The sequence below is a fragment of the Verticillium nonalfalfae genome (assembly GCF_003724135.2).
Source record: "Verticillium nonalfalfae strain VnAa140/NRRL 66861 chromosome Unknown scaffold_26, whole genome shotgun sequence".
NCBI classification, from domain to species: domain Eukaryota; kingdom Fungi; phylum Ascomycota; class Sordariomycetes; order Glomerellales; family Plectosphaerellaceae; genus Verticillium; species Verticillium nonalfalfae.
This window is the reverse complement of record NW_021167251.1, coordinates 172,405-192,440: the sequence shown is the minus strand read 5'-3', so window position 1 is coordinate 192,440 and position 20,036 is coordinate 172,405. Positions and strand designations below refer to the sequence as shown.

The 20,036-nt window shown below is 56.9% G+C and overlaps 8 protein-coding genes and 1 non-coding gene across 9 annotated transcripts; 4 read left to right on the top strand and 5 right to left on the bottom strand.

The window, feature by feature from the left end:
- Positions 1–2,733: 2,733 nt before the first annotated feature.
- On the bottom strand, positions 2,734–3,763 carry TMP1 (Thymidylate synthase; the record flags this gene model as incomplete). Its single annotated transcript, XM_028638780.1, has 2 exons — positions 2,734–3,598; positions 3,648–3,763. The coding sequence occupies 2 exons, from the start codon at positions 3,761–3,763 to the stop codon at positions 2,734–2,736; spliced, it is 981 nt and encodes a 326-aa protein (XP_028496688.1).
- Positions 3,764–5,264: 1,501 nt separating this feature from the next.
- Positions 5,265–5,647, bottom strand: D7B24_004612 (uncharacterized protein; the record flags this gene model as incomplete). The annotated part of the gene is made up of 3 exons (XM_028638779.1): positions 5,265–5,307; positions 5,401–5,525; positions 5,600–5,647. The coding sequence occupies 3 exons, from the start codon at positions 5,645–5,647 to the stop codon at positions 5,265–5,267; spliced, it is 216 nt and encodes a 71-aa protein (XP_028496687.1).
- A 404-nt stretch (positions 5,648–6,051) lies between these two features.
- D7B24_004611 (uncharacterized protein) lies at positions 6,052–6,987 on the top strand (the record flags this gene model as incomplete). The annotated part of the gene is made up of 2 exons (XM_028638778.1): positions 6,052–6,254; positions 6,309–6,987. The coding sequence occupies 2 exons, from the start codon at positions 6,052–6,054 to the stop codon at positions 6,985–6,987; spliced, it is 882 nt and encodes a 293-aa protein (XP_028496686.1).
- Positions 6,988–7,213: 226 nt separating this feature from the next.
- Positions 7,214–8,158, bottom strand: D7B24_004610 (uncharacterized protein; the record flags this gene model as incomplete). The annotated part of the gene is made up of 1 exon (XM_028638777.1): positions 7,214–8,158. One exon carries the CDS (start codon positions 8,156–8,158, stop codon positions 7,214–7,216), a length of 945 nt encoding a protein of 314 aa, XP_028496685.1.
- A 262-nt stretch (positions 8,159–8,420) lies between these two features.
- D7B24_004609 lies at positions 8,421–8,508 on the top strand. Its single transcript has one exon. It is a non-coding gene; the product is annotated as a tRNA-Gly (tRNA).
- A 279-nt stretch (positions 8,509–8,787) lies between these two features.
- Positions 8,788–11,979, top strand: D7B24_004608 (uncharacterized protein; the record flags this gene model as incomplete). The annotated part of the gene is made up of 1 exon (XM_028638776.1): positions 8,788–11,979. One exon carries the CDS (start codon positions 8,788–8,790, stop codon positions 11,977–11,979), a length of 3,192 nt encoding a protein of 1,063 aa, XP_028496684.1.
- Positions 11,980–12,300: 321 nt separating this feature from the next.
- On the bottom strand, positions 12,301–12,764 carry D7B24_004607 (uncharacterized protein; the record flags this gene model as incomplete). Its single annotated transcript, XM_028638775.1, has 2 exons — positions 12,301–12,553; positions 12,646–12,764. The coding sequence occupies 2 exons, from the start codon at positions 12,762–12,764 to the stop codon at positions 12,301–12,303; spliced, it is 372 nt and encodes a 123-aa protein (XP_028496683.1).
- Positions 12,765–13,984: 1,220 nt separating this feature from the next.
- D7B24_004606 (uncharacterized protein) lies at positions 13,985–18,611 on the top strand (the record flags this gene model as incomplete). The annotated part of the gene is made up of 2 exons (XM_028638774.1): positions 13,985–16,247; positions 16,303–18,611. The coding sequence occupies 2 exons, from the start codon at positions 13,985–13,987 to the stop codon at positions 18,609–18,611; spliced, it is 4,572 nt and encodes a 1,523-aa protein (XP_028496682.1).
- A 294-nt stretch (positions 18,612–18,905) lies between these two features.
- On the bottom strand, positions 18,906–19,944 carry D7B24_004605 (uncharacterized protein; the record flags this gene model as incomplete). Its single annotated transcript, XM_028638773.1, has 2 exons — positions 18,906–19,163; positions 19,240–19,944. 2 exons carry the CDS (start codon positions 19,942–19,944, stop codon positions 18,906–18,908), a joined length of 963 nt encoding a protein of 320 aa, XP_028496681.1.
- Positions 19,945–20,036: the final 92 nt, after the last annotated feature.

The window sequence follows — 20,036 nt, the reverse complement described above, 5'->3', positions numbered from 1 at the left end:
AGGGTCAGCTCGGACGATTTGGTGGCAAGAGAAGCAGACCTCACGGTGGGAAAAGGACACCCGCTCTGGGTGGATATTTTGTCGGGCAATGAAGGGGAGAGCTTGGGACAGGCTGAGGCTATACCACGAGGAACGGAGTTGGGTCAAGATGCACGAGGTGAAATGAAGACTATGCTTATATTTTTCGTTTACTTGCTGTGTGTTTTGTGATATGTGCTATTCATCATTGACCTGTTTCCCCTCCACAGCAACTGCGGTGTCTCGGAGGAAGAGCCTCACACTTCAAGTGACACGGTACAGCAGGCGCAAATATGTCCGCAGTCAAATGTTCAAGGCACTAGCAGACTGCTTGGATATAGGCCTGCAGGCGCATCCGCATAGTCGTCATACAAAGGCCCCATTTCATGCACGCCGTCTCTCTTGCTTTCTTCCAACCGACGCAAGAGAGCTTTCATCCCGACCCGTCGATGCCTTCCTGATCCCGCCTTGCCTCCCATGCGCCATTATACCGTACGCCCGCCCACCTGCCCTCTGCCTAGCCATTACCACCCCGTATAACCCTGAGGTTGCTTCATACGCCGGCCTGATACAATAGGTAGACAGTCTTTGTTCTTCAATGGCACCCACCTTCATAGACTTTTTAAACTTTCCCCCCGCCTCCCTGAAACGAAGGGCCAAAAAAAAAACCTGGTTTGACAAGGGATCTGAACTAAACAATGACGTGTGTCGACAGGTGTTCCACTGCCTCCTTGATGGTTCGCAGCATGCGCTGATTAACGCAGAACGGGCAACGCACCGGGCGGTCGTGGCTGGAGACTGGCTCATCCGACTTTATGGGGGTTAGCGTGAGGTCCTCGCCATGGGGTCCATGCAGTGGGGGGCCACTTCCCGGTACGGGGGTGTATCGGGCGGCGCCTCCGGCTGTGCTGTTGCTGCCGCCGCCGCCGCCGGGGCCAGCGGATACGCGGTGCATCGCCGGCGTCGCGAGGGCCGCGGCCGCCGTACCTTGGGCGCGTTCGCGCTGCTCGCGCTCTTCGCGGGCGACGGCGGCGCTGGCCTCGGCATCGGCCTCCTCTTGCTGCAGCTGGCGCAGCGCGTTTTGGAGGACGACCTCTGGGTCTTCGTCGCCTGTGCCGTACATGGTCGTGTCGGCACCGTTGCCCGTGGGGGCAGGCACCAGGTTCGGGTCGGTGGGGTGCGTGTTGTGTGGGTGGGGAGCGGGTGGGAGGGCGAGTTGGGGCGAGGCGGTGCCGGAGGGCAGGCCGGCATTGGGGTTCTGCGCACGACGGAGGATTTCGTCGCGCACGAGGGCGCACACTTGGAGCGTCGCCTCGACACCGACGACGCGCAGGACAGACTCCTTGATGGCCGCTGGAGACGTGTCGGCCGAAATGGCCAGGAAGCGGGGCACGCAGTCGGCCAGGTAGTTGATGTCTTCGGCAGGGCTCAGGGAGCCGTCGCCATGGCGGCGCTGGCGGCGCACGAGGAGTCCGTAGCGCTTCTTGAAGCGGTGAATCCAGCCGGGGGAGAACTCGGGCGGCTGCTCGTCCTTGTAGCGCGGCAGCTGAGCGAAGATAGACTTGGCCTTCTCGCCGAGCTCCTCGTTGGTAGGCTGGCGACCAGACGCCTGGACCTGTTGGTACCAGAGGAGGACAAGCTTCTCAACGTCAGGCCAGTTGCCAAAGCGCAGGCGCGAACCGGAGAGCTGGGGGTTGTCGCCGTCGAGGCGTGAGTATTTAGGCGACAGAGAGTGCGAAACAGTTGACTGAGAAATGTGCTGGCCATACTGCGCATAGAACCACTCGATGCACGTCTTGTGGCTGGGTCGATTCGTCTGCGCATTAGCCCAGCGTCGGAGGGCGCGTCGCTGGTCGAGGGTCAGGGAATGGCGCTCTTTGGCGGGTGTGCCGCCGGCGGTGGAGGCGATGGACGTGTCTGCGACTTGGTGAACATCATGCACGTCGTGGGCTTCGTGGGTTTCGTGATCGTGATCGTGTTCGTGTTCGTGGCCGTGGCCGTGGTCGTGGTCGTGGTCGTGATCATGATCATGCTCAAGGCCATCGTGGGTGTCGTGGACGATAGGTCCTGCATTGACGTCGTGGGCGTCCGGGGCGGACGCCATGGGCTGGTCAGCCATGAAGAGGCGACTTGGTTCAGACACACAGCGATGGATGCGCGACGGGATGGAGATGGGCGAAAGGCGCGATTGAATTGAAGAGGGATCGTTGTAACCGTTCCGAGTCAGAGGTTAGGTGCGATGTGTGGTGGAGAGCGGATTTGCAGTTAAGGAGATGGTGTAGTGAGGAAGAGAAGAACGGAGGGCAGGCACGCACCTGCCCCAAGCGAGGCGCGGGCGTACTGCGGGCAGGAGGCAGTGGGATCAGCACAGATGCACTGTACTTCGACTGTGTGGATATTGCGCTACCCGACCTGGTTTCTGTGATTTGACTGCATAAGCTTTCGCGTCTCATGCATGTTTCAATCGCACAATTGATTTTCCCACCACCCTCGTTGCATCGTGGCAAGAGCCATGTTAAGGGGGTTGTCGCCTCCATTACTCGATCGGCATGCAGACTGGCCATCCTCTACGTGCTTATGTACTGGAGAAATAATCATTGCATTGCCATGAACCAAAGTGTCCGCCTTGGCTTGTCACTACCCCACCCAAGAACGCCTTCTCATGATCAAACACTCTAACCGAACCCTCAATCCGTGTATCCCGTTCCTTGTCATCTACACCGACATCTTCATGGCAATCGTCTTGTGAGGGTCATACCCCTTGACCACAAAGTCCTCTGCCTTCCAGCCGTCAATGTCACAGCCTGCCTCGCGCGTCATCTCGAGCAGCGGGAAAGCTCTGGGCTCCCGCTCGAGCTGTGTCTCCAGCGCATCGACGTGGTCGAGGTAGACGTGCGCATCGCCCATGACATGCGTCAGGCTCCCAGGGACCAGATCGCATGCACGCGCAATCATGTGCGTCAGCAGCGCGTAGCTCGCAATGTTGAACGGCACGCCGAGACCCATGTCACATGACCGTTGGTAGAGCTGGCAGTGCAGGTGGCCCTTGGGCTTCTCCTCGGCGTCCGCGACCGCAGCATTGCCTCTTTTGGCCCGCGGGTAGGAGACGTAAAACTGAGCAAACATGTGGCAGGGCGGCAGCGCCATCTTCTTCAGGTGCGCCGGGTTCCATGCGCTGAGGATGATGCGCCGGTCGTACGGATTGGTCTTGAGCTTGTGCACAATCTCTGCCAGCTGGTCGACGCCTTGTCCCGTGTAGTCCGTCTTCGCATCAACGTACTCGGCACCGAAGTGCCGCCATTGGAAGCCGTATACGGGACCGAGGTCGCCTACCTCGCGGTGTGAGAGTCCTACGCTGTCGAGGAACTCGCGCGAGCCGTTGCCGTCCCAGATCTTGATGCCCGCCTCGCTTAGCGGTATGGATGACGTGCTGCCCTGTACGAACCACAGAAGCTCGGCGACGACGGCGCGAAGGAAGACGCGCTTCGTCGTCAGCAGGGGAAGGAGGGGCTCGCCATTCTGGTTGAGGCTGAACTTGAGCGGTGTCGGCGCGAATATGGAGTAGGTGCCGGTGCCGGTCCTGTGTTCAGTCAGTTTACAGTTGCCTTCTGCGAATCCTCAAGTCTGACCTGTCTGGGCGGTGCTCGCCGTTGTCGAGGATATTCCGGACGAGGTCAAGGTACTGGTGCTCCTCGTGGCGCGCCGTGGCAGCATTCTGCTTAGCTGAGCCTTCATTAGACCCCATTGTTCATGTGCTGAAATGTCGGGTTCCTCAATCGCTCAGATTTGCTATTGCAAGCACGGATGGTGGGCGCTGAGGGAAGACGTTTGACTCGACTTGGAGGGGGACGGGATGCGCGTGTCGCGTCTCGTTTAATGGGCTCAGGCGGAGACGCGTACCAGAGACTGGAGTGTGCGGGCTACAGTGGCCCCACCTTGTATAAGGTACCCTTCAGCGGGCTGTCCGTGTGTGTCTACAACGGAGGAATAAAGTCTACCTGCGCCTGTCATCGCAAAGCATGAGATCTTTTTACCTAGTCGCCCACCGACTAGCTTATTATGACAGTAATTACTTGAATCTCTCCCCTTACGGTCCCTGGGAACATTTTACTGGCGACCTTGGTAGGGCTGTCCAGTTGATTACACCCTTGGTTGAGAAGGGCCGCCATGGGCTTCACAAGTTCCTCTGACATCTTGTCAGAATTATCAAGACCTACTTAGTTGCTCATATTTTACAGCCAATAGCCCCAATTTTCTCACCGTAAACCATGGGGACTAGGAATATCGCCGTAGTGGCTATAAAGACTGTGTACTTCAAATGCCGATATGCTGTGTCAGCTACTACCTGTACAATCCATAAGCTTTGTACGACGTTGGGACAAAGAAGCTGAGAGACAATGTCACTCAACCATCCCCTGTTTGCCTATGAACTGGGTGTAAGCATGACCTTACGCGGCTATCTTGCTTGAGATTCTACGGTGGGACGATGGGCGTGTTCTCCCAGAACCTGACAGCAAGAACATTGCAATGGCCAAAAAGTCTGGCTGGTCAAGTCCGCAAGCTTCGTTACATTCTCTATAGCCTTGTAATTGCGAACAGTTTCGTCGGAATAGCCCAAACTCTATGGCGATAAACATTGCTACCACGATTTGTCCACCGTAGCCTTCTGATGGTTATGTGGGCGTTTGGTAGATAGCTCTACAGACCCAGCTTTGAGGTAACGTGGATTACTGTCACATGAATTAAAAGGGTTTATGGCGCTGTCATCATACGTGAGCCAGATTTCTGAGATGGATCCCAAGAAGACCTGCTGTCGTTACATGAACCTTTCTTCCGGGGGCGAAAACAGGAAGGGAACGACCAGGGCGCATGGTTCCGTGGAATATGGCGACCAATCAATACGCTGAATCATCAAGAAGAGGAAGAGCCCAAAGACAACATCGAGCTGGGAGGTCTCCGTATGTCGCTGTGCATCAAAGTAAGTCTCGCGAAAAAGTCATCGGGCCAGTCAAGACAGAGATCTTCACAGAAATTGGCCGCCTGTCATCCAGAGGTTGCGCTCTCGTAGCCCTTTCAAAAACGACGCAGCCGTTCATCAGCTCGATCAATGCCAGAAAAATAAGTCGAGGTAGTAATTGTTCGAGCCGCGCGTGGGCAACAGTCGTGGTTGATTCGCTTGACCTCATCGCCTCTAAATGTACACGGGTCGCACCGACCGCTCGCTCCAGCTCCATCCGTCAATCACATTAGTGCTTCTTCGCATCCTTGTCCTGGCTGTCGAGGAACTTCCTATATCATGTATTAGCATTAAGTCGGGCAACCAATCGATCACGGCGCAAGCCGCACGGCATCGCGGCCTTCAAGAGGGAGCAAATGACGCACTTGATGAAGTCGGCTTCGTCCGAGCTGGAGGCGTTGATGGGGGGAGTGGCAGCGGGGGCCTTGCTACCGCCGCTGAGGGAGACGTAAGAGCCGGTGAAGAGGGTGGCGAGGACGCCAATGGCCAGCTGCGGGTGGGAAACGGCATATTAGCACTTTACCAACAATGGCCGAGGGAGAGAGCGGGTCGAAGGGAGCGTACGTAGTGGGAGCCAATCTGGCGACCGGCGATAGAGTACATCTGAACCATTTTGGCGGTGGAAAGGGGGTATCGAGGCTCGAAGGATTGACAGGGTCGACGGTGAGGGGTGATGGGTTAAACTGAGCTTCGTTTAGTCTTCGCGATGTTGAAGCTCCAGAAATCGTTCCCGAGAATGCCCATTGCAGCCTGGATATTCAGGCACTCAGATCGAACAATTGGAACTTGAGGTGGTGGGGCGGGATTACCGGCTGGCTTCTTATCGGTCACAACGCTCCTTATCCAGCCGCAACCGGGACGTCATCCGAGAGCAACTTGCGCAGGCAACCGGAAGGCGAATCGCGACATCTAGCACTTACTCCCTTCTTCTTTTCTGGTTCTTTTTTATCTCAACATTTTTCATCGACCAACGACCAGACTCCCACGGCGCCATTCTTACACCGAAGTCATTTTAAATGTGGTGGGGAAAGCCTCAAGACAAGCCCGCAGCGTCTGCGGACAAAGCCGCAGACAGCCCTCCACCTACAACTGCGAAAGCCACGGGAGCATTCGATCCCGACAAGCTCCCCGAGCACAGGAAGCTGCCGGCCTCACTGCAAAAAATCGCAAATGATTCAGACAAGGACGAGAACTTCTTCGACGAGCTCGTCGACGGCTAGTATGTGTCGATTAGTGCTCAAGCGTAAAAGTCATGATCTGACATGTCTTGCAGCGCTCCCGAATCGACCGAGTCCAACGTTCGTTACGCAGCCTACGCCACCCGAGTGCGCACGATCCTGAGCTCCGCGCACCGCTATGTAGCCTACACATCCGATATTGGCGAGTCATTCCGGCCCGTGGCGCATCCCAATTTTGTGCGCGCTGCCTACGGTATCTCGTGGCTCTACATTTTGGGTGATGTGAGCTACGAGGGCTACAAATCATATTTGCACAACCAGCGCACACTCAACCCTGCACTGCAGCTTACGGAGCGACAAGAGCACATCTCGGGCCTCAAATCCGTAGATGCAACTGAGCAGACTCCTCTGCAGGCCGGCACGGTCGCTCCTCTGGAGGACTACCGCACCGTTATGGTGCAGAGAGCCATTTTTCAGAGCCTCGCAAGTATGGGCTTACCTGCGTTCACCATACACAGCGTTGTCCGTTACTCTGGACGAGCGATGAAGAACATGAAGAACACGAGAATCAGAACGTGGGCTCCCATCGGCCTCGGCCTTGCGGTCGTCCCAGCACTACCCACGCTGTTCGACGAGCCAGTGGAGAATGCTGTAGAGTGGCTGTTCCACAAGGGCTTTGAGGCGTATGGTGGGAAGCAGTACGTTGGTGATGCGCCAACAACTGGGCGCGAGGATTTGCTGGTAAAGAAGCCAACCAAGGAGAAGGAACTATAACGCACCAAACGAGGGAACCAGCTTGAAGCCAGAGGCACAGCCTACACACACAGCTCCGCACATACTATGTAAATAATGGCCATCCCGTAATCCTGAGCGCCGTTGCGTTCTACTGTATAACACATGGCCTGTCATGCTATAACATTCAAGGGTATCTCTAAGTATGCTGAACCGACCAGCCCATGCAAGCCCATGCAATGCAACGCTGAACACCTCGATCCGTTTCTCACACCTCGATCAAGTCAGGAGGTGGCCCAACGCCGCGCAACAAAACAACAGTGTTGCCACTGACCAGAGCCGACCCAACCTTCTCGTTAAACTCAAGTAACCGACCTCCTTCTACGTGGAAGACACGGAGCTTGTCCCTCTCGTCCGAGGAACGGTTGTTGATATTCTCGACTTGTAATCGTCGCGCTGCATCGTCCAGGACCCTTCCCACGACCCAGTCTTTGGAGAAGAAGAAGGCGCCCTTGGGAAATTTAGCTTTCGCCGTCTCGGCCTCCGCTTCGACGTATACGTATATCCTCTTTTCCGGAGCCAGCTTGTCGTCACCCTTGGCTGTCTTCTTCAGGTTGTTGACGGCGATCATGCGTTGCGATACCGAGGTGGGTTTTGGCTTGGGTAGCGCCCTTCCGGCCTGCTCCTTCTTCGCGGAACCCCAAGCCCGCAGCTTTTCGAGCGCGCTCTTCGTCCTGGACGCAACGACGTCCATCTGGCTGCCTCCCGCCCTCGCGCCAATGGGCACAAGGTTCTTGCAGTTGTGGTCTTCATTCAGTCGATGTTTTAGGCAGTAGTCGCGGTTGCAGGTGGAGCAGTGGACGCCAGGGACGAGCGATGTGCCAATCGTGGTCTTGCACGAGGGTGACGCACAAGGCTTCTCGGAAACGGCGTCGCGCATAAGGCGTCCCTGGCCATGTGAGTGTGTCGCGGCCTGCGCCTGGCGTCGACGCTCGGCCCATGCGCCGGCATTGACGCACTTGTGAGAGGTTTCGGAGCGGTGGTCGAGGCAGAACGTCTTCTTGCAGGATTGGCAGAAGAAGGGAAGAAAATCGAGTTGATTGCAGTAGTCGTACTCGCAGTGTTTGCCCAGAAGGGTCTCGTCAAAGCCGTCCTTGGACTCGCCCATGTTGACGTAGCTGGTGTCATTGGCCTCGGGGTGGGTGGGCGCCATGGCTAAGGTCGATTTATAAAATTTATAAAAGGCCGTCGTTAGGCAAACCAGAGTACGTGGAGGCAAGCTACCGAAGTCTCTTGGACAAGTTATTAAGAAGTTGGGTGGTAGAAGCGCTGACGAAGTGGTGTAGAACGACCTGGAACTCCCAAGATACTGCCAAGTGCTGATGTAGCCTCCCCCTCCAAGTTAGTAGTGGGGTGATACCAGCATGCTGGCCCCATCGAACAAGTATCTCCCCCAACACCGGGTTTGTCATCAAGCGCCGTTGGTCTAGTGGTTATGATTCCTGCCTTCCATCGTTAACAACGAGCAAGCATGAGAGACGTGTTCGATTCACGTACGGCGCATTAACTTTTGCTTTTCGCATGTGATCCAGTCGTTTTGCTTGACCCAAGCCCGCATCTATGACACATCCGCGAAACGGGTCAAGTCTGCTCCAAACGCATCTGCCTGTTGGGCTTGGAATTGTTGGTTGCTGATCACGTGCCTTCGCGTTCCTCCCGTGAAATCAATGACGCCAGACTTTCGGTTTGTCGGTGCCTTGGCGCAAACCTGGCGCCACAGAAGCCCTTCTCCGTCCTGCCATGTCGTAAATCGCGACAACCCTCCTAGGCGGCTTTTTCACAATGCCTCCTAGCGTACCGCGCAAAAGGCTGCGCGATGAGTCGCCCCATCCAAGCAAGTCAAAACGAAGGCAAGTGGCCAAGACTGCAGCCGCACCGCCTCCGTCGTCGACCGGTCGTAAGCGCAAGGCAACTCTATACGATGACCTCGACGCCTCGGCTGCCTCGGCTGCCTCAGTTGCCAAATCCAGCAAGACATTTCTGGAGACCCTCGACGACAGTGAGGATTGTAGCTCCTTGAGCGACCTTTCGGACGGAGACTTTGAGGAAGTTCCAATTGCGAAACGACATGTGACCGTGGGCTCTGGCGATGACGACGAGGATGAAGATGACGAAGACATTGAGTTTGAGGACGTCCCGGCGCCGAGGACATCAATGCTCGACACTTCGGTCGGCACCGGTGACCTGGAACTGACCCTGCACCGCGACACCCGGATCTCCCTGACCAACCCGTTTGGCGACAAGAAGGGCCCTTCGAAGATCGAAAGGAAGGTTCGGATAGCAACCCATTGTGTGCACGTGCAGCATCTTCTCTGGCACAACGCCATTCGAAATGCTTGGCTCTGTGATCATGAGGTGCAGGCTACCTTGATGTCGCACATCCCGCCCCGGCTCTTCGACGAGGTCGACCGTTGGAGGACCGCTAGTGGACTGGACGGGAAGCCCACGAAAGCATCGGAAACGAAACCTAAAGCCAAGCCAAAGCGGCGCACAAAGGTCCATAAGGCCGACGAAGAAGATTCCCGAGACTGGGGGCCAGCCGCCGACCGTTTGGAAGAAGGTGCCGTTGACATGAGCCACGGCGATCCCCTGTTTCGACTGATGAAGAGTTTAAGCTCCTGGTGGAAGCAGCGTTTCCAGATCACCGCGCCCGGTATTCGCAAGTTGGGCTATATGTCTCTTGAGCGTCTCGACAGGCTGACCAAAGAGTGGGCTAATTCCAGCGAAGACGTGAAGCTTCACGGAGAAAGAATTCACGATCTCGATAGCTTTCGAGCTTGTGCCGCGGCATGCTCTGGAAGTCGCGATGTTGGCGCGCAGCTCTTTACAGCATTGCTGCGCGCTCTAGGCCTTGAGGCTCGGATGGTTGCTAATCTACAACCCTTGGGCTTTGGCTGGACAAAGGCAGAGGATGCCGATGCAGAGAAGGACACGAGTACATTGGCAGCCGTGCAGCGGAGCAAGTTGGCCACAGAGGGCGACTTGCCTTTGAAGAAGAACCTCAGCGTCAAGAAATCGACACAGCAGACGAAAAGGAAACCGCCAGCAAAAACAACTAACGGGAGGTCGATCCGACGGAAGAGCGTTAAAGACGAGGCCGCGGATTCTGATGAGCCTGACACACTGATATCAGTCGTTCCAGACAGCGATGAAGACTCTGTTGTCGAGCTCGACGTGGCGCCGAGCAAGCCCGCCAGCACCAAGAAATTCGACCAGGACCTCGAATATCCTCATTACTGGACTGAGGTGTTATCGCCAGTCAGCAAGATGTACCTGCCGGTCGACGCAATTGTGAAGAAAGTCATTGCAACGAACCGCGAGCTTATAGAATCGCTGGAGCCAAGGGGCAGCAAAGCCGACAAAGCGCGACAAGTCATGGCCTATGTCGTTGGCTATTCCCAAGATGGCACAGCCAAGGATGTCACGGTCAGGTACCTCAAGCGACAGACTTTACCTGGCAGAACCAAAGGAATGAGGATGCCATTAGAGAAGATACCTGTTCACGATAAGAGGGGGAAAATAAAGAGATACAACCAGTTTGACTGGTTCAAGTCCGCACTCCAAGGCTTTGTTCGGGGAAGCCGGAAGTATCCCATCACGGAAGTGGACGAAAAGGAAGACTCAACCGACCTGAAGCCGGCCAAACCTGAGAAGAAGGAGGTAAAAGAAGGCGAGGAAACGCTACAGTATTATAAACAGTCCACGGAATTCTGTCTCGAGCGGCACTTGAAACGCGAGGAGGCGCTTCTCCCTACTGCGGAAGCGGTCAAAATGTTCCGAAACAAGGGTAAGGCCAAGGATAAGACGAAGGATAAAGCTGAAGACGGCGCCGAAGAGCCAGTCTATGCCAGAAAGGATGTCGTCAATGTCAAGAGTGCAGAGACGTGGCACAAGCAGGGACGGGCGCCACGAGCAGGTGAACTACCACTAAAGAAGGTGCCGTACCGTGCCGCGACAACAAATAGGAGACGGGAGCTGGCTGAAGCCGAGGCTATCAGTGGCCAAAAGGTGTTGCAGGGGCTTTACAGTTTCGACCAAACCGACTGGATCATACCTCCACCGATCAAGGATGGGATCATCCCGAAGAATGACTATGGCAACATCGACCTGTTCGCAGAGCACATGTGTCCGGAAGGAGCCGTCCATATTCCCTTTCGAGGGGTGGTCAAGGTGTGTAAGAGATTGCAAATCGACTTTGCTGAGGCTGTCGTGGACTTTGAGTTCGGCCACCGCATGGCTGTACCTGTCATACAAGGTGTTGTCGTGGCTGAGGAGCACCACGATCAGGTGATGGAAGAGCTCCGAAAGGACGAGGCGGAGAAGGCTCGTAAGGAAGATGAGAAGCGGCGCAAAGAAGCATTGCGGCTTTGGAGCAAGTTTCTTAAAGGGCTACGAATTGTGGAGCGAATTCGACAAGACTATGGACACGTAGAGGACGACGTTCAAATTTTCGGCCGAAAAGTTGGGGGCGTTGGCGATGACGACTTGGACAAGGAGATCGATAGACCGGCTGCGTACGACGACGACCCGGATATGGCTGGCGGATTTCTCCCCGCTGGACATGACGATGACCTGGCCGGCGGTTTCCTGCCAGATGGCCAAGACGCGGCGGAAAGTACGACTCAACCCCCAGCGAGAAAGGTCACCTCGAGCTTTTTCCCGCCTATTGATGACGATGAAGAGGAAGGCCTGGATGATTTAATTGTTGATCACGGTGAAGACCGAGATGGAACCTCAAGTAAGGCCGATGCAGTCCAAAAGCTATCCGATCAATCCGACAATGTCGAACCTGAGGAGGCTGATCAGTCTGACACGTTGCCTGCACCTAAGAACACACAACCTCGGCCTAAACGACGAGCAGCGCCACGGCGATCCACAAGGCGCCGCCAAAGGGTCATGGTGTCAGAAAGTGAGGATGAAGAAGAAGAAGAAGATGACTTCGAGTCCAAGGGTTCGGACGATGATTACAAGTGATGGATCCGGGTCTAATATCATAGAGACAGGTCATCTTGTTCGTACATGTAGTCCACAAAGAATCGCATCCTACTTCTTGAGGTGCTTGACGGGGTGTGTCAGGTAATATTTTAATACATGCCCATGTATCACATCGTGGAGCACTTCTTTCGCACGCCCAGGATAACCATTGCTGCGTGAACCCGTGACATGCTACTAGTAATGATGCAACGAGTTGTCCAGAGAATGGAAAGAAAGAAAGTAATTACGACTCAAAATTGGACGTGTCCTAATCCGCCATCCAGAACGAAAGAAATGCCTGCCGTCGTAATGCCTTGTTCGTCACCGATTCTTGCCAAATCTTTCGTGCCACTTGCCCTTGTTTCCTCGAGCCTCAGGCCCAGGTGCTTCGGGCAACAGTTCGATAAAGTCATGAACAGTGGCGACGGAAGTAAGCCCGGGGACAGAGTCGTCAGTCGACGGTGAGAGGATGAGGAGCGCGTTGGACGTGTTCTTCTGCTGGAGCGCATACGTCTTGCCACCGGGGACGGACAGTTGAGCTGTTGAGGCTTCCTCGGGATGCTTGATGTATAGGCTGCCAAGACGTCAGAAGAAAATCCCGGCACGAGGCGTGTTATGTGCCGTGGGTGATGGATAGGGATGGGGCCAGGGCTCGGAAGGTCGTACACTGGAGGAGCTTGTGATGTGAGAGCCGACTCAACTTCGGGCGGGAGCTCGAAGAGCCTGTAGCCTCGACCATCTGGGGCCGAGGACACGGGGATGCCGTTGTTGTCTTGTGTAGACATGATGTGATGTGCTAGGAGATGGGGAGATGTGGTGTCCAGCCCGACTGGGTGTGGAGGAGCCGAGGAGCACGAGTGAGGTCATTTGATGGTGGGCTAGAGTGCCAGGTAAGGTACGTGGGGCACAGCACGACATCTGACGGATGTTGGTGTTCGGAAACTGACGATGGAACCTCACAGGAGAGCAGAGACACGATGACTCTAAAGTTTGGCCATTATTAGATGTTATTCATTCCGTTCACTGGCCATGTACAGAAACGAAACCTGAGCAAAGCTGGCCCAAGATGCTTGCCTTGGTCATTGACAGTGAGCGCTCTGCAAACACTAATCGACCATTCATGGTGCTGGATTTGGAAGGAGGGGTCCTCCAGGCTGACCCGTGCCAAACATTGCCAGCAGCGCGTGGGGCTTTGTTTTAGCGTCTGCTGCCGCTATTCCCCCTGTCAAGGTCACTCGTCTTGCACCAGGCACCAAGGAACATGTACCTAAAGGGGCACCTTATCTGAGAATGACGGCAGGTGGGTGCCTTTTGTGTGTTGACAGCGGGCGGTGTCGGCATTGGCCTGGTTCTCTAGCGCCCAAGGTCCCCTGGCAACGCGTCGAGTCCCGTCAGCAACGCACCCAGTAGGACGCTGGGAAAGCTGTTGTCACTGGGGCGGTGAGCCATAACATCCCAGTCAAACATGGCCATAGGAAGGCAAGCGAGAACAACTGTGGTGAAGTTTCCGCATTGCATTGCATTGTCCTGTCTGCCCCCGGGAATCGAGTTTCCAATCCATCGCAAGGCGAATCTGAGCTTGCCTCGCTTAAGCTTGACGGGGGCCCGATCCGAAACCCGATCATTCCTCCTTCCACCACTCCCAGACGGGCCTCAACTTTTGAGATCGACCCCCCCCCCCCCCCACTCGTCGACGACCACGTTCGCTATTTTCATCACCCAGGTCGCAAGACAGGCCAGCCGCATCACCTTGCAGCCGCACGCCAAATCAGCGACCTGCGCACAAGCGGCTGCAGCAGCCCGTCGACGCGCTAGCGCATCGTCACCACCATCACACGGTGCTTCCATGTTTACCTGGAAGAACACAAGCAACAACGTCGCTTCGCCCCTCTCCCGGATCGCTCCTCAATCGGATACCATTCCATACCCCTCAACGCCTGGGCGATAAGTCGGCAATGCTCCTGGAGGCCCGTTAACGAGACCACGATCAACATCAGCCGCCGCCATGGTTCGCGTCACCGACGAGCCCGCCCTGTCTGCGGAGCATGTCACCCTATACCACGCCACCGACCCTCTTCTCGGCCACCTCCCCGTCCTGATATTCCACGGCCCCTCGACCACGGCCAACTATACTCTCAACAGCTCTCGCGTCCAGATCCACGTCTACAGCCCCGCTGGCCTGCAATGCTTCCCTCGCCTGACCATCAGCCCCGGTTCTCCCTTTTACAGCGTTGTCAACTACCTGCCCCGCGAATGGCAGGGCGACGAGATCTACCGCGGCCTCGCCTTCGGCCTCTTCAAATACTTCACCGAGCTTCCAGAAGTCGTCAAGAATCACCTGAAGCACACCTACCCCACCACGAGGGGGAGACGGCCTGGCAGCGGCCCTGCGCTGTTCGGTGAACAGCATGCTGCTGACCTCGCTGCCAATATGATCCAGAGCGAGAATACGGCCGAAGTAATTGCTACTCTGCAGACCGCTCTACAGACCCAGCACCTGAGCAATGTTGACATTGACTTTGTGCTGCCGCCTGGTGCTATCGTGCCCCTCCGCCCAGAAGATCTCGAAGACGTGCCCGACGACGACGACGACATCCTCGACCCCACTCTGCGACAATATGGAGGTTACACACCCTTGGTCAAGCTCTTTGGCGAGCCTGTATTCCTGCCGACAGCCCGACTGCGAAGGGCGCCCTCGAAACCTACGGCGCTGAATCGGAGCAAATCCTTCACGAGGGATCAGAAAGTGGACTTGAGGATGAAGCTGGGCGAGCTCATAGACACAGAAGAACGATACGTAATGAAGCTCAACGAGCTCGTCAAGCACATTGCCGATGACTTTCGACAGTCGGCCAAAGCCCGGGCGCGAGGCAGTCTGAGCCCTTCCGAAGAGGAGCTCGAGAAGCTCTTCCCCCGCTCAGCCGACCGGATACTGCAGATTAACTCTGCCTTCATGCAGGAACTCCGCAATGTCATGAACGACACCGAGGATGAGGCCGTACGTGACATGGAAACAACGACAGCAGCACTTACGGGCTCTAAACTCGGCGCATCGGCCAAGACCAAAGACCCCAGTGGCGCTCTGGCAGTAGCGAGGATATTCCTCGAATGGTTTCCCAAGTTTACCGACTGCTACCAGGAGTACATCCGTGCCAGCCAACACTTCCCAACTCTTCTCAACTCGTTTCTCGATCAGCAGTCGAGCTTCCGACAGAGAGTGACACAGACGGGCGAGCAAGCCGTGCGCTCCATTCTTATCGAGCCAGTTCAGCGACTACCCCGGTACAGCCTGCTGATTGACCAGATCGTCAGTTGCTTGCCCATGACGCATCCCGCCCTACAGCCCATGCTGAAGGCTAGAGACATTATCACAAATATCTGCTCCATGGACGAGCCACTACCAGACAAACCCCACGTCACCAACCGACTACGAAATATGGTGGAGAGCTGGCCGTTGGACCTGCAGCCTCAGGGACGCCTGATTCTCGCGGTCGACTTTGTCGAAGTGCCTGCCCCTTTCAACTCGGTGGATCAGTACGAAGCAGCAGACAGATCTGGCATGTTCTTGTTGTTTGCGGATTGCGTCGTCATTCTGAAGAAGCTCGGTCCCAATATCGTCACGGGTCGGGATCTGCTGCGCGAGATTGACAAACCTTCCGCTGCTGGCCTCCTTGTATCCATGACCAATGCTGCTGGTGGTCCTGGGTCCTACGAGCTTGCATTCACCGGCTGGCATAACCTGTCAGACGTTCGATTCACCGAATCCGCCGATGGCGCGCTCGTTTGGATGACATCCACACAAGAGATGAAGGGTGCTCATGCTGGAGAGTGGGTCACAGGCACGGCGGTGACCTCGCGGTGTTTCCAGCTTCAAGAGACTCACGAGGCCAAGGCCTTTAAATGGACCGAGGACATTGTCAAGGCTCGTGTTGAAGGCCGGTTCTCCGAGGGCGAGCGCGAGGACCCTACCTGGACCCTTCGGTGCTCACGGTTGCCAGACAACAACCTGGGCATCTTTGCCGCCGTATTCCAAGAAGGGGCTGACCAGCTGATTGAGGGAAGGCGGGAACCAGCACCTATCCGTATCGTCGTGGATCACGAGAAAGGCACCAAGGGCGCGCCTATCGGACACTATGGCGTTGAGGTCACTGTCAATGTGCACAGCGGCGACATGAGGCGCGTTAACATGCAAACGGCAGGGTTGAACGGAAAGCAATTTGCGGATGACGTTGCTCTGGAGGACTTTCTTCCCACATTATCGCGTCGAAGTAAGTCTCTCGAGGCCCTTTCACCAATATCACTATGCTAATCGACAAAACCTAGTCATCCAGCTGCTCAGTGTACAACACGGCACGTCCAATATGCGTCTTACTCCAGCATTGGTGTCGTACTATACGAAAGCCCTCAAAGGTCTTCAGCTGACAACCCGGGCAGAGAAGACGCGATCTTTCCTCGCGTCATCTCCAGTCAAGGGCCTGTTGTCGACAATCTGGGGAGGCAGCTCCAACGCGGGCGCAGATCAGGGCGCTGCCTCGCCGAAACACGCCAGAGCACCCGTCACCAACGTCTTTCCCCCTCCGATATCACGCGCCAACAGCGAGACCAACTCGATATTTGGCTCAGCAAGAAGCAGAGACGGGGGACGGATCGCCATGGATGAAAGCAAACCTGAAAATCCCTTGGTGCGCCTCGAGCAAACATTTACTGGATACGTTGCTAGCTTGCAGGCACGCAAGGGCAGCATTGTTGGCCGAATGCTTCTCAACAGAGGGGCTGTGGATGAGCTGGCCGTCAACGACCTGTATAACAGGCTCATCGAGAGCCCCTTTGACCTTGACGCGTCCTCTGAACTTTCTGCTGACTCCATCTTCGTCGCTTTCGAAAAGTTCCTCAACATCGCCTGGCGAGAGCAGATGGGTCCCATCATGACGATCCAGGCCCTTGATACGCTACAGGAACGCATGAACAAGCAGGTGCCGGGAAACTTCGCCGACTTTGTCAATTACATGTTTGGAGACATGGCGCCACAGAACCGACGAGCGTTCACGGCCTTGATAAAGCTGCTCGCCGACTTGCTGGAGGGGTGCAGCAATGACAGCGATCGAGGCGCAATCACCGTCGCGTTTGCCGAACTGCTGGTTGTAGACGGCACAGCGCACAACTACATCAACCTTCTTGACCGCCTCGTCGAAGATTGCGATCGCATATTTGAGGACACCAGCTTCGGGGCCAACCTTCATCCCGGTGGCTCGGCGTATGAGTCGATGAACTCTATGACTCGCAGCACCAAGTCTCACACAGGCTCCTTGACCTCCAACACATCCTCTATCCGCCGCAAGTTTGGACTGGACTCGTTATTGCGACAGAACAGCAAAAATGAGGATCGTCCGTCTGTCTGGAGGACGCTCAGTAAGCACACCCGCAATCCGGCCACGGGAGATGTTAGCCAGACTGCAAGTCTGTCGAGGGCGACCGCAAGCCGGACGAGGTCTATTGACATGGGCTACCCGGGTCCCAACAAACTGAAGAGGCCCAACTCGCGAGACAGGCCGCCACTGGCTGGCGCATTCGACGACCTACAGCGACCAGGAAGCTCGCACAAGCTCGAGACTCGGCTCGAGACAATCGGTGAGCCAGACCACGAGGCCGCAGCCCACAAGACGCCCAAGAAGAAGCGGCGCAGCTCTCTGTCTGATCTCAGGAGCCTCATGGCTGCCGCGAGTCTCGGCGACCCGGCAGAAGACACGAGCATCCTGCCTCTCAGCATCAACAAGCAAATATCGGAGAAGTTCAACTCGACGCCGAGGGCCAAGTCGCCCACGCCGTCGAGGATCCCCGTCAGCCCAAACACGCAGAGCTTGCGCGTGCCCCGTCCGCAGAAGGAGAACATCAGCCTGGCGGACATATTCCAGCCGTCGCCATCGACGGCGGGCACTGAAAAGCGACCGACGAGGGGCCACCACTCAAAGAACTTTTCTACATCCCAGATCCCAACGCTCAAGCCGGCCCGCAGCGGTCTGGGCAGCGGAGGTGAGTCGCCGACGCGGCCGAGCCTCAGCCCGACCAAAACGGGAAGCTCGGGCAGGCTTCGCTTGCAATCGCCACAAAAGCTGCGCGAGCGGCTGCAGACGGAGAAGCAGGCCGTCGACGAGGTGGACGCATCCTTGAAGTCGGAGCTGAGCAAGATCGCCGAGGAAATGTCGCGGGTGAACAATGGGCTGGGCGACCGAACGGGGACCATCGACCTGCGGCTCCTGACGCAGTCGGTGACGGCGCTCGAGGAACGCATGCCGACCATGCTGGGCGAGCTGAACGAAAGGCACTCGGCCATACAGCGTGATATGGAGAGCACGCTCAAGGCGTCCGAGGCCAAGGTCAAGGCCATCGACCAGCTGTACCGTGAGGCCACGGCGGAGAACGAGCTGCTGTATGAAAAGTTCAACAGCGAGCTCGGCAAGATTGTCAAGGCGCTGCGCGGCAAGGGCCGCGAGGACAAGGAGGAGCTGGTCAGCAAGCTGCGGGAGCAGAGCGAGGAGGCGGCCAAGACGAAGCGCGAGAATGCGCGTCTGCGGCGCGAGGTCATCAGCCTGCGGACGGCGTTGAAGGGGGAAGCGGCGGCCGATGGCGCCTAGGATGGCTTGTCGAAATTTGCCTTCATCCAACTGGGCGAGGTGAGCGGTGTTCGGGATTGGCCCGAACAGCTGGGCATCTGCAGGGTCACGGGTTGAAAGGGAGGTGCGTTCAGGCGAGCGGGCGTTCCGGGTGTGACAATCACTGCCTCTGCATCATCAACGGTTTGGAAAAGGGGGGGCGGGGCAGGTTAAACGGGTGGCCCGTGTAACGACTCATTTGTATTTTGCACTTGCACGAAGGGATTAAGGCCAACGATACCAATGGGAAGGGATGAATGAGCAGCAGTAGCAAAGTCATGTCGAATTTGATTGACGGGCGCTGTCTTCTTGTGATGGTGGTGCTGGTGCTGCTGCCACTGTTTCTGTAGGCTGTACTGACGGGCACTCCTCGACCCAGCACTCCCAAAAAAGAGGGCCCGCGTCAACTGTGCGCAGAGGTATCGTCGATGTGCCGCGTGGACCCTCTGTCGAAGCTTCACCTCGGGGTGTGCCGGACAGCGGGTCGGCGCCATACTGCAGTGACGGGTCCGAGGGGATCCAGTGTTGGGGATGCTTCAACCTGTTAGCATACGGAGCGGAGGCCGAAGAAAGAGCTCCCTGGAACGAGACACAAGGAGGGGCCACTCACGCCAATGGGCACAGGGGCATCCTCGCGCAGCTCGACGGCCACGGTGAAGGTACTGTCCTCGGGCAGAGGGCCCTTTGTCGCGGCTGCGCTCCCGATCCTGCTGAGGGCGCCGCGTACGGCCTCGTCGACGTCGACCCAGTTGACGGCCCTCTCGAGTTCGGCGAGCTCCCTCTCAGCCTCGTCCTCCCGGCGGGCGCGTGTGCGCCTCTTCTCCTGCTGCTCCCATGCGACGATGAGGCGATCCCTGCCCCGGCTGCTGACGTGCTGCTGCTGCTGCTGCTGGCCGCCGCCCGCGAGAACGGCAACGTCGTCCTCGTCGATCCAGGCCGGGAAGTGGCTCACGTCAATGACCCACCGGTCGACGACCTGGAGGGTGCGCGGCAGGTGGAAGTTGATGGTCACCTTGGCCAGGCGGCCCACGGCCAGCAGCGGCGCCACCTGGCCCACGGCGTCGTTGATCCAGGCGCACACGGCCGGGTGGCGGGATTGGGGCACGACGAGGTTGTTGTGCCGCGCCATGAGGAACGTCGGCCGCGGGTAGAGGGCCCGGTGGAAGATGAGCGTGTGCAGCGTCATGGTTAGGAAGCTGCAGAAGGTCTGCAGGAGGGAGCGGGCCTGCGGGCGGGGGATGTCTAGACCGGGCTGGGGCTGAGGCAGGTCCTCATCCGAAGGATCTGCCTGCATGTTGCCGTTGTCTGTGAGCATGGCTTTGGGATGCGGAATGTGGCCGCGGCCTGATGATGCTGGTATGCGATGGGAGCGGGTGCAGTGAGAGGAGAGGCGTACGCGTTGATGGT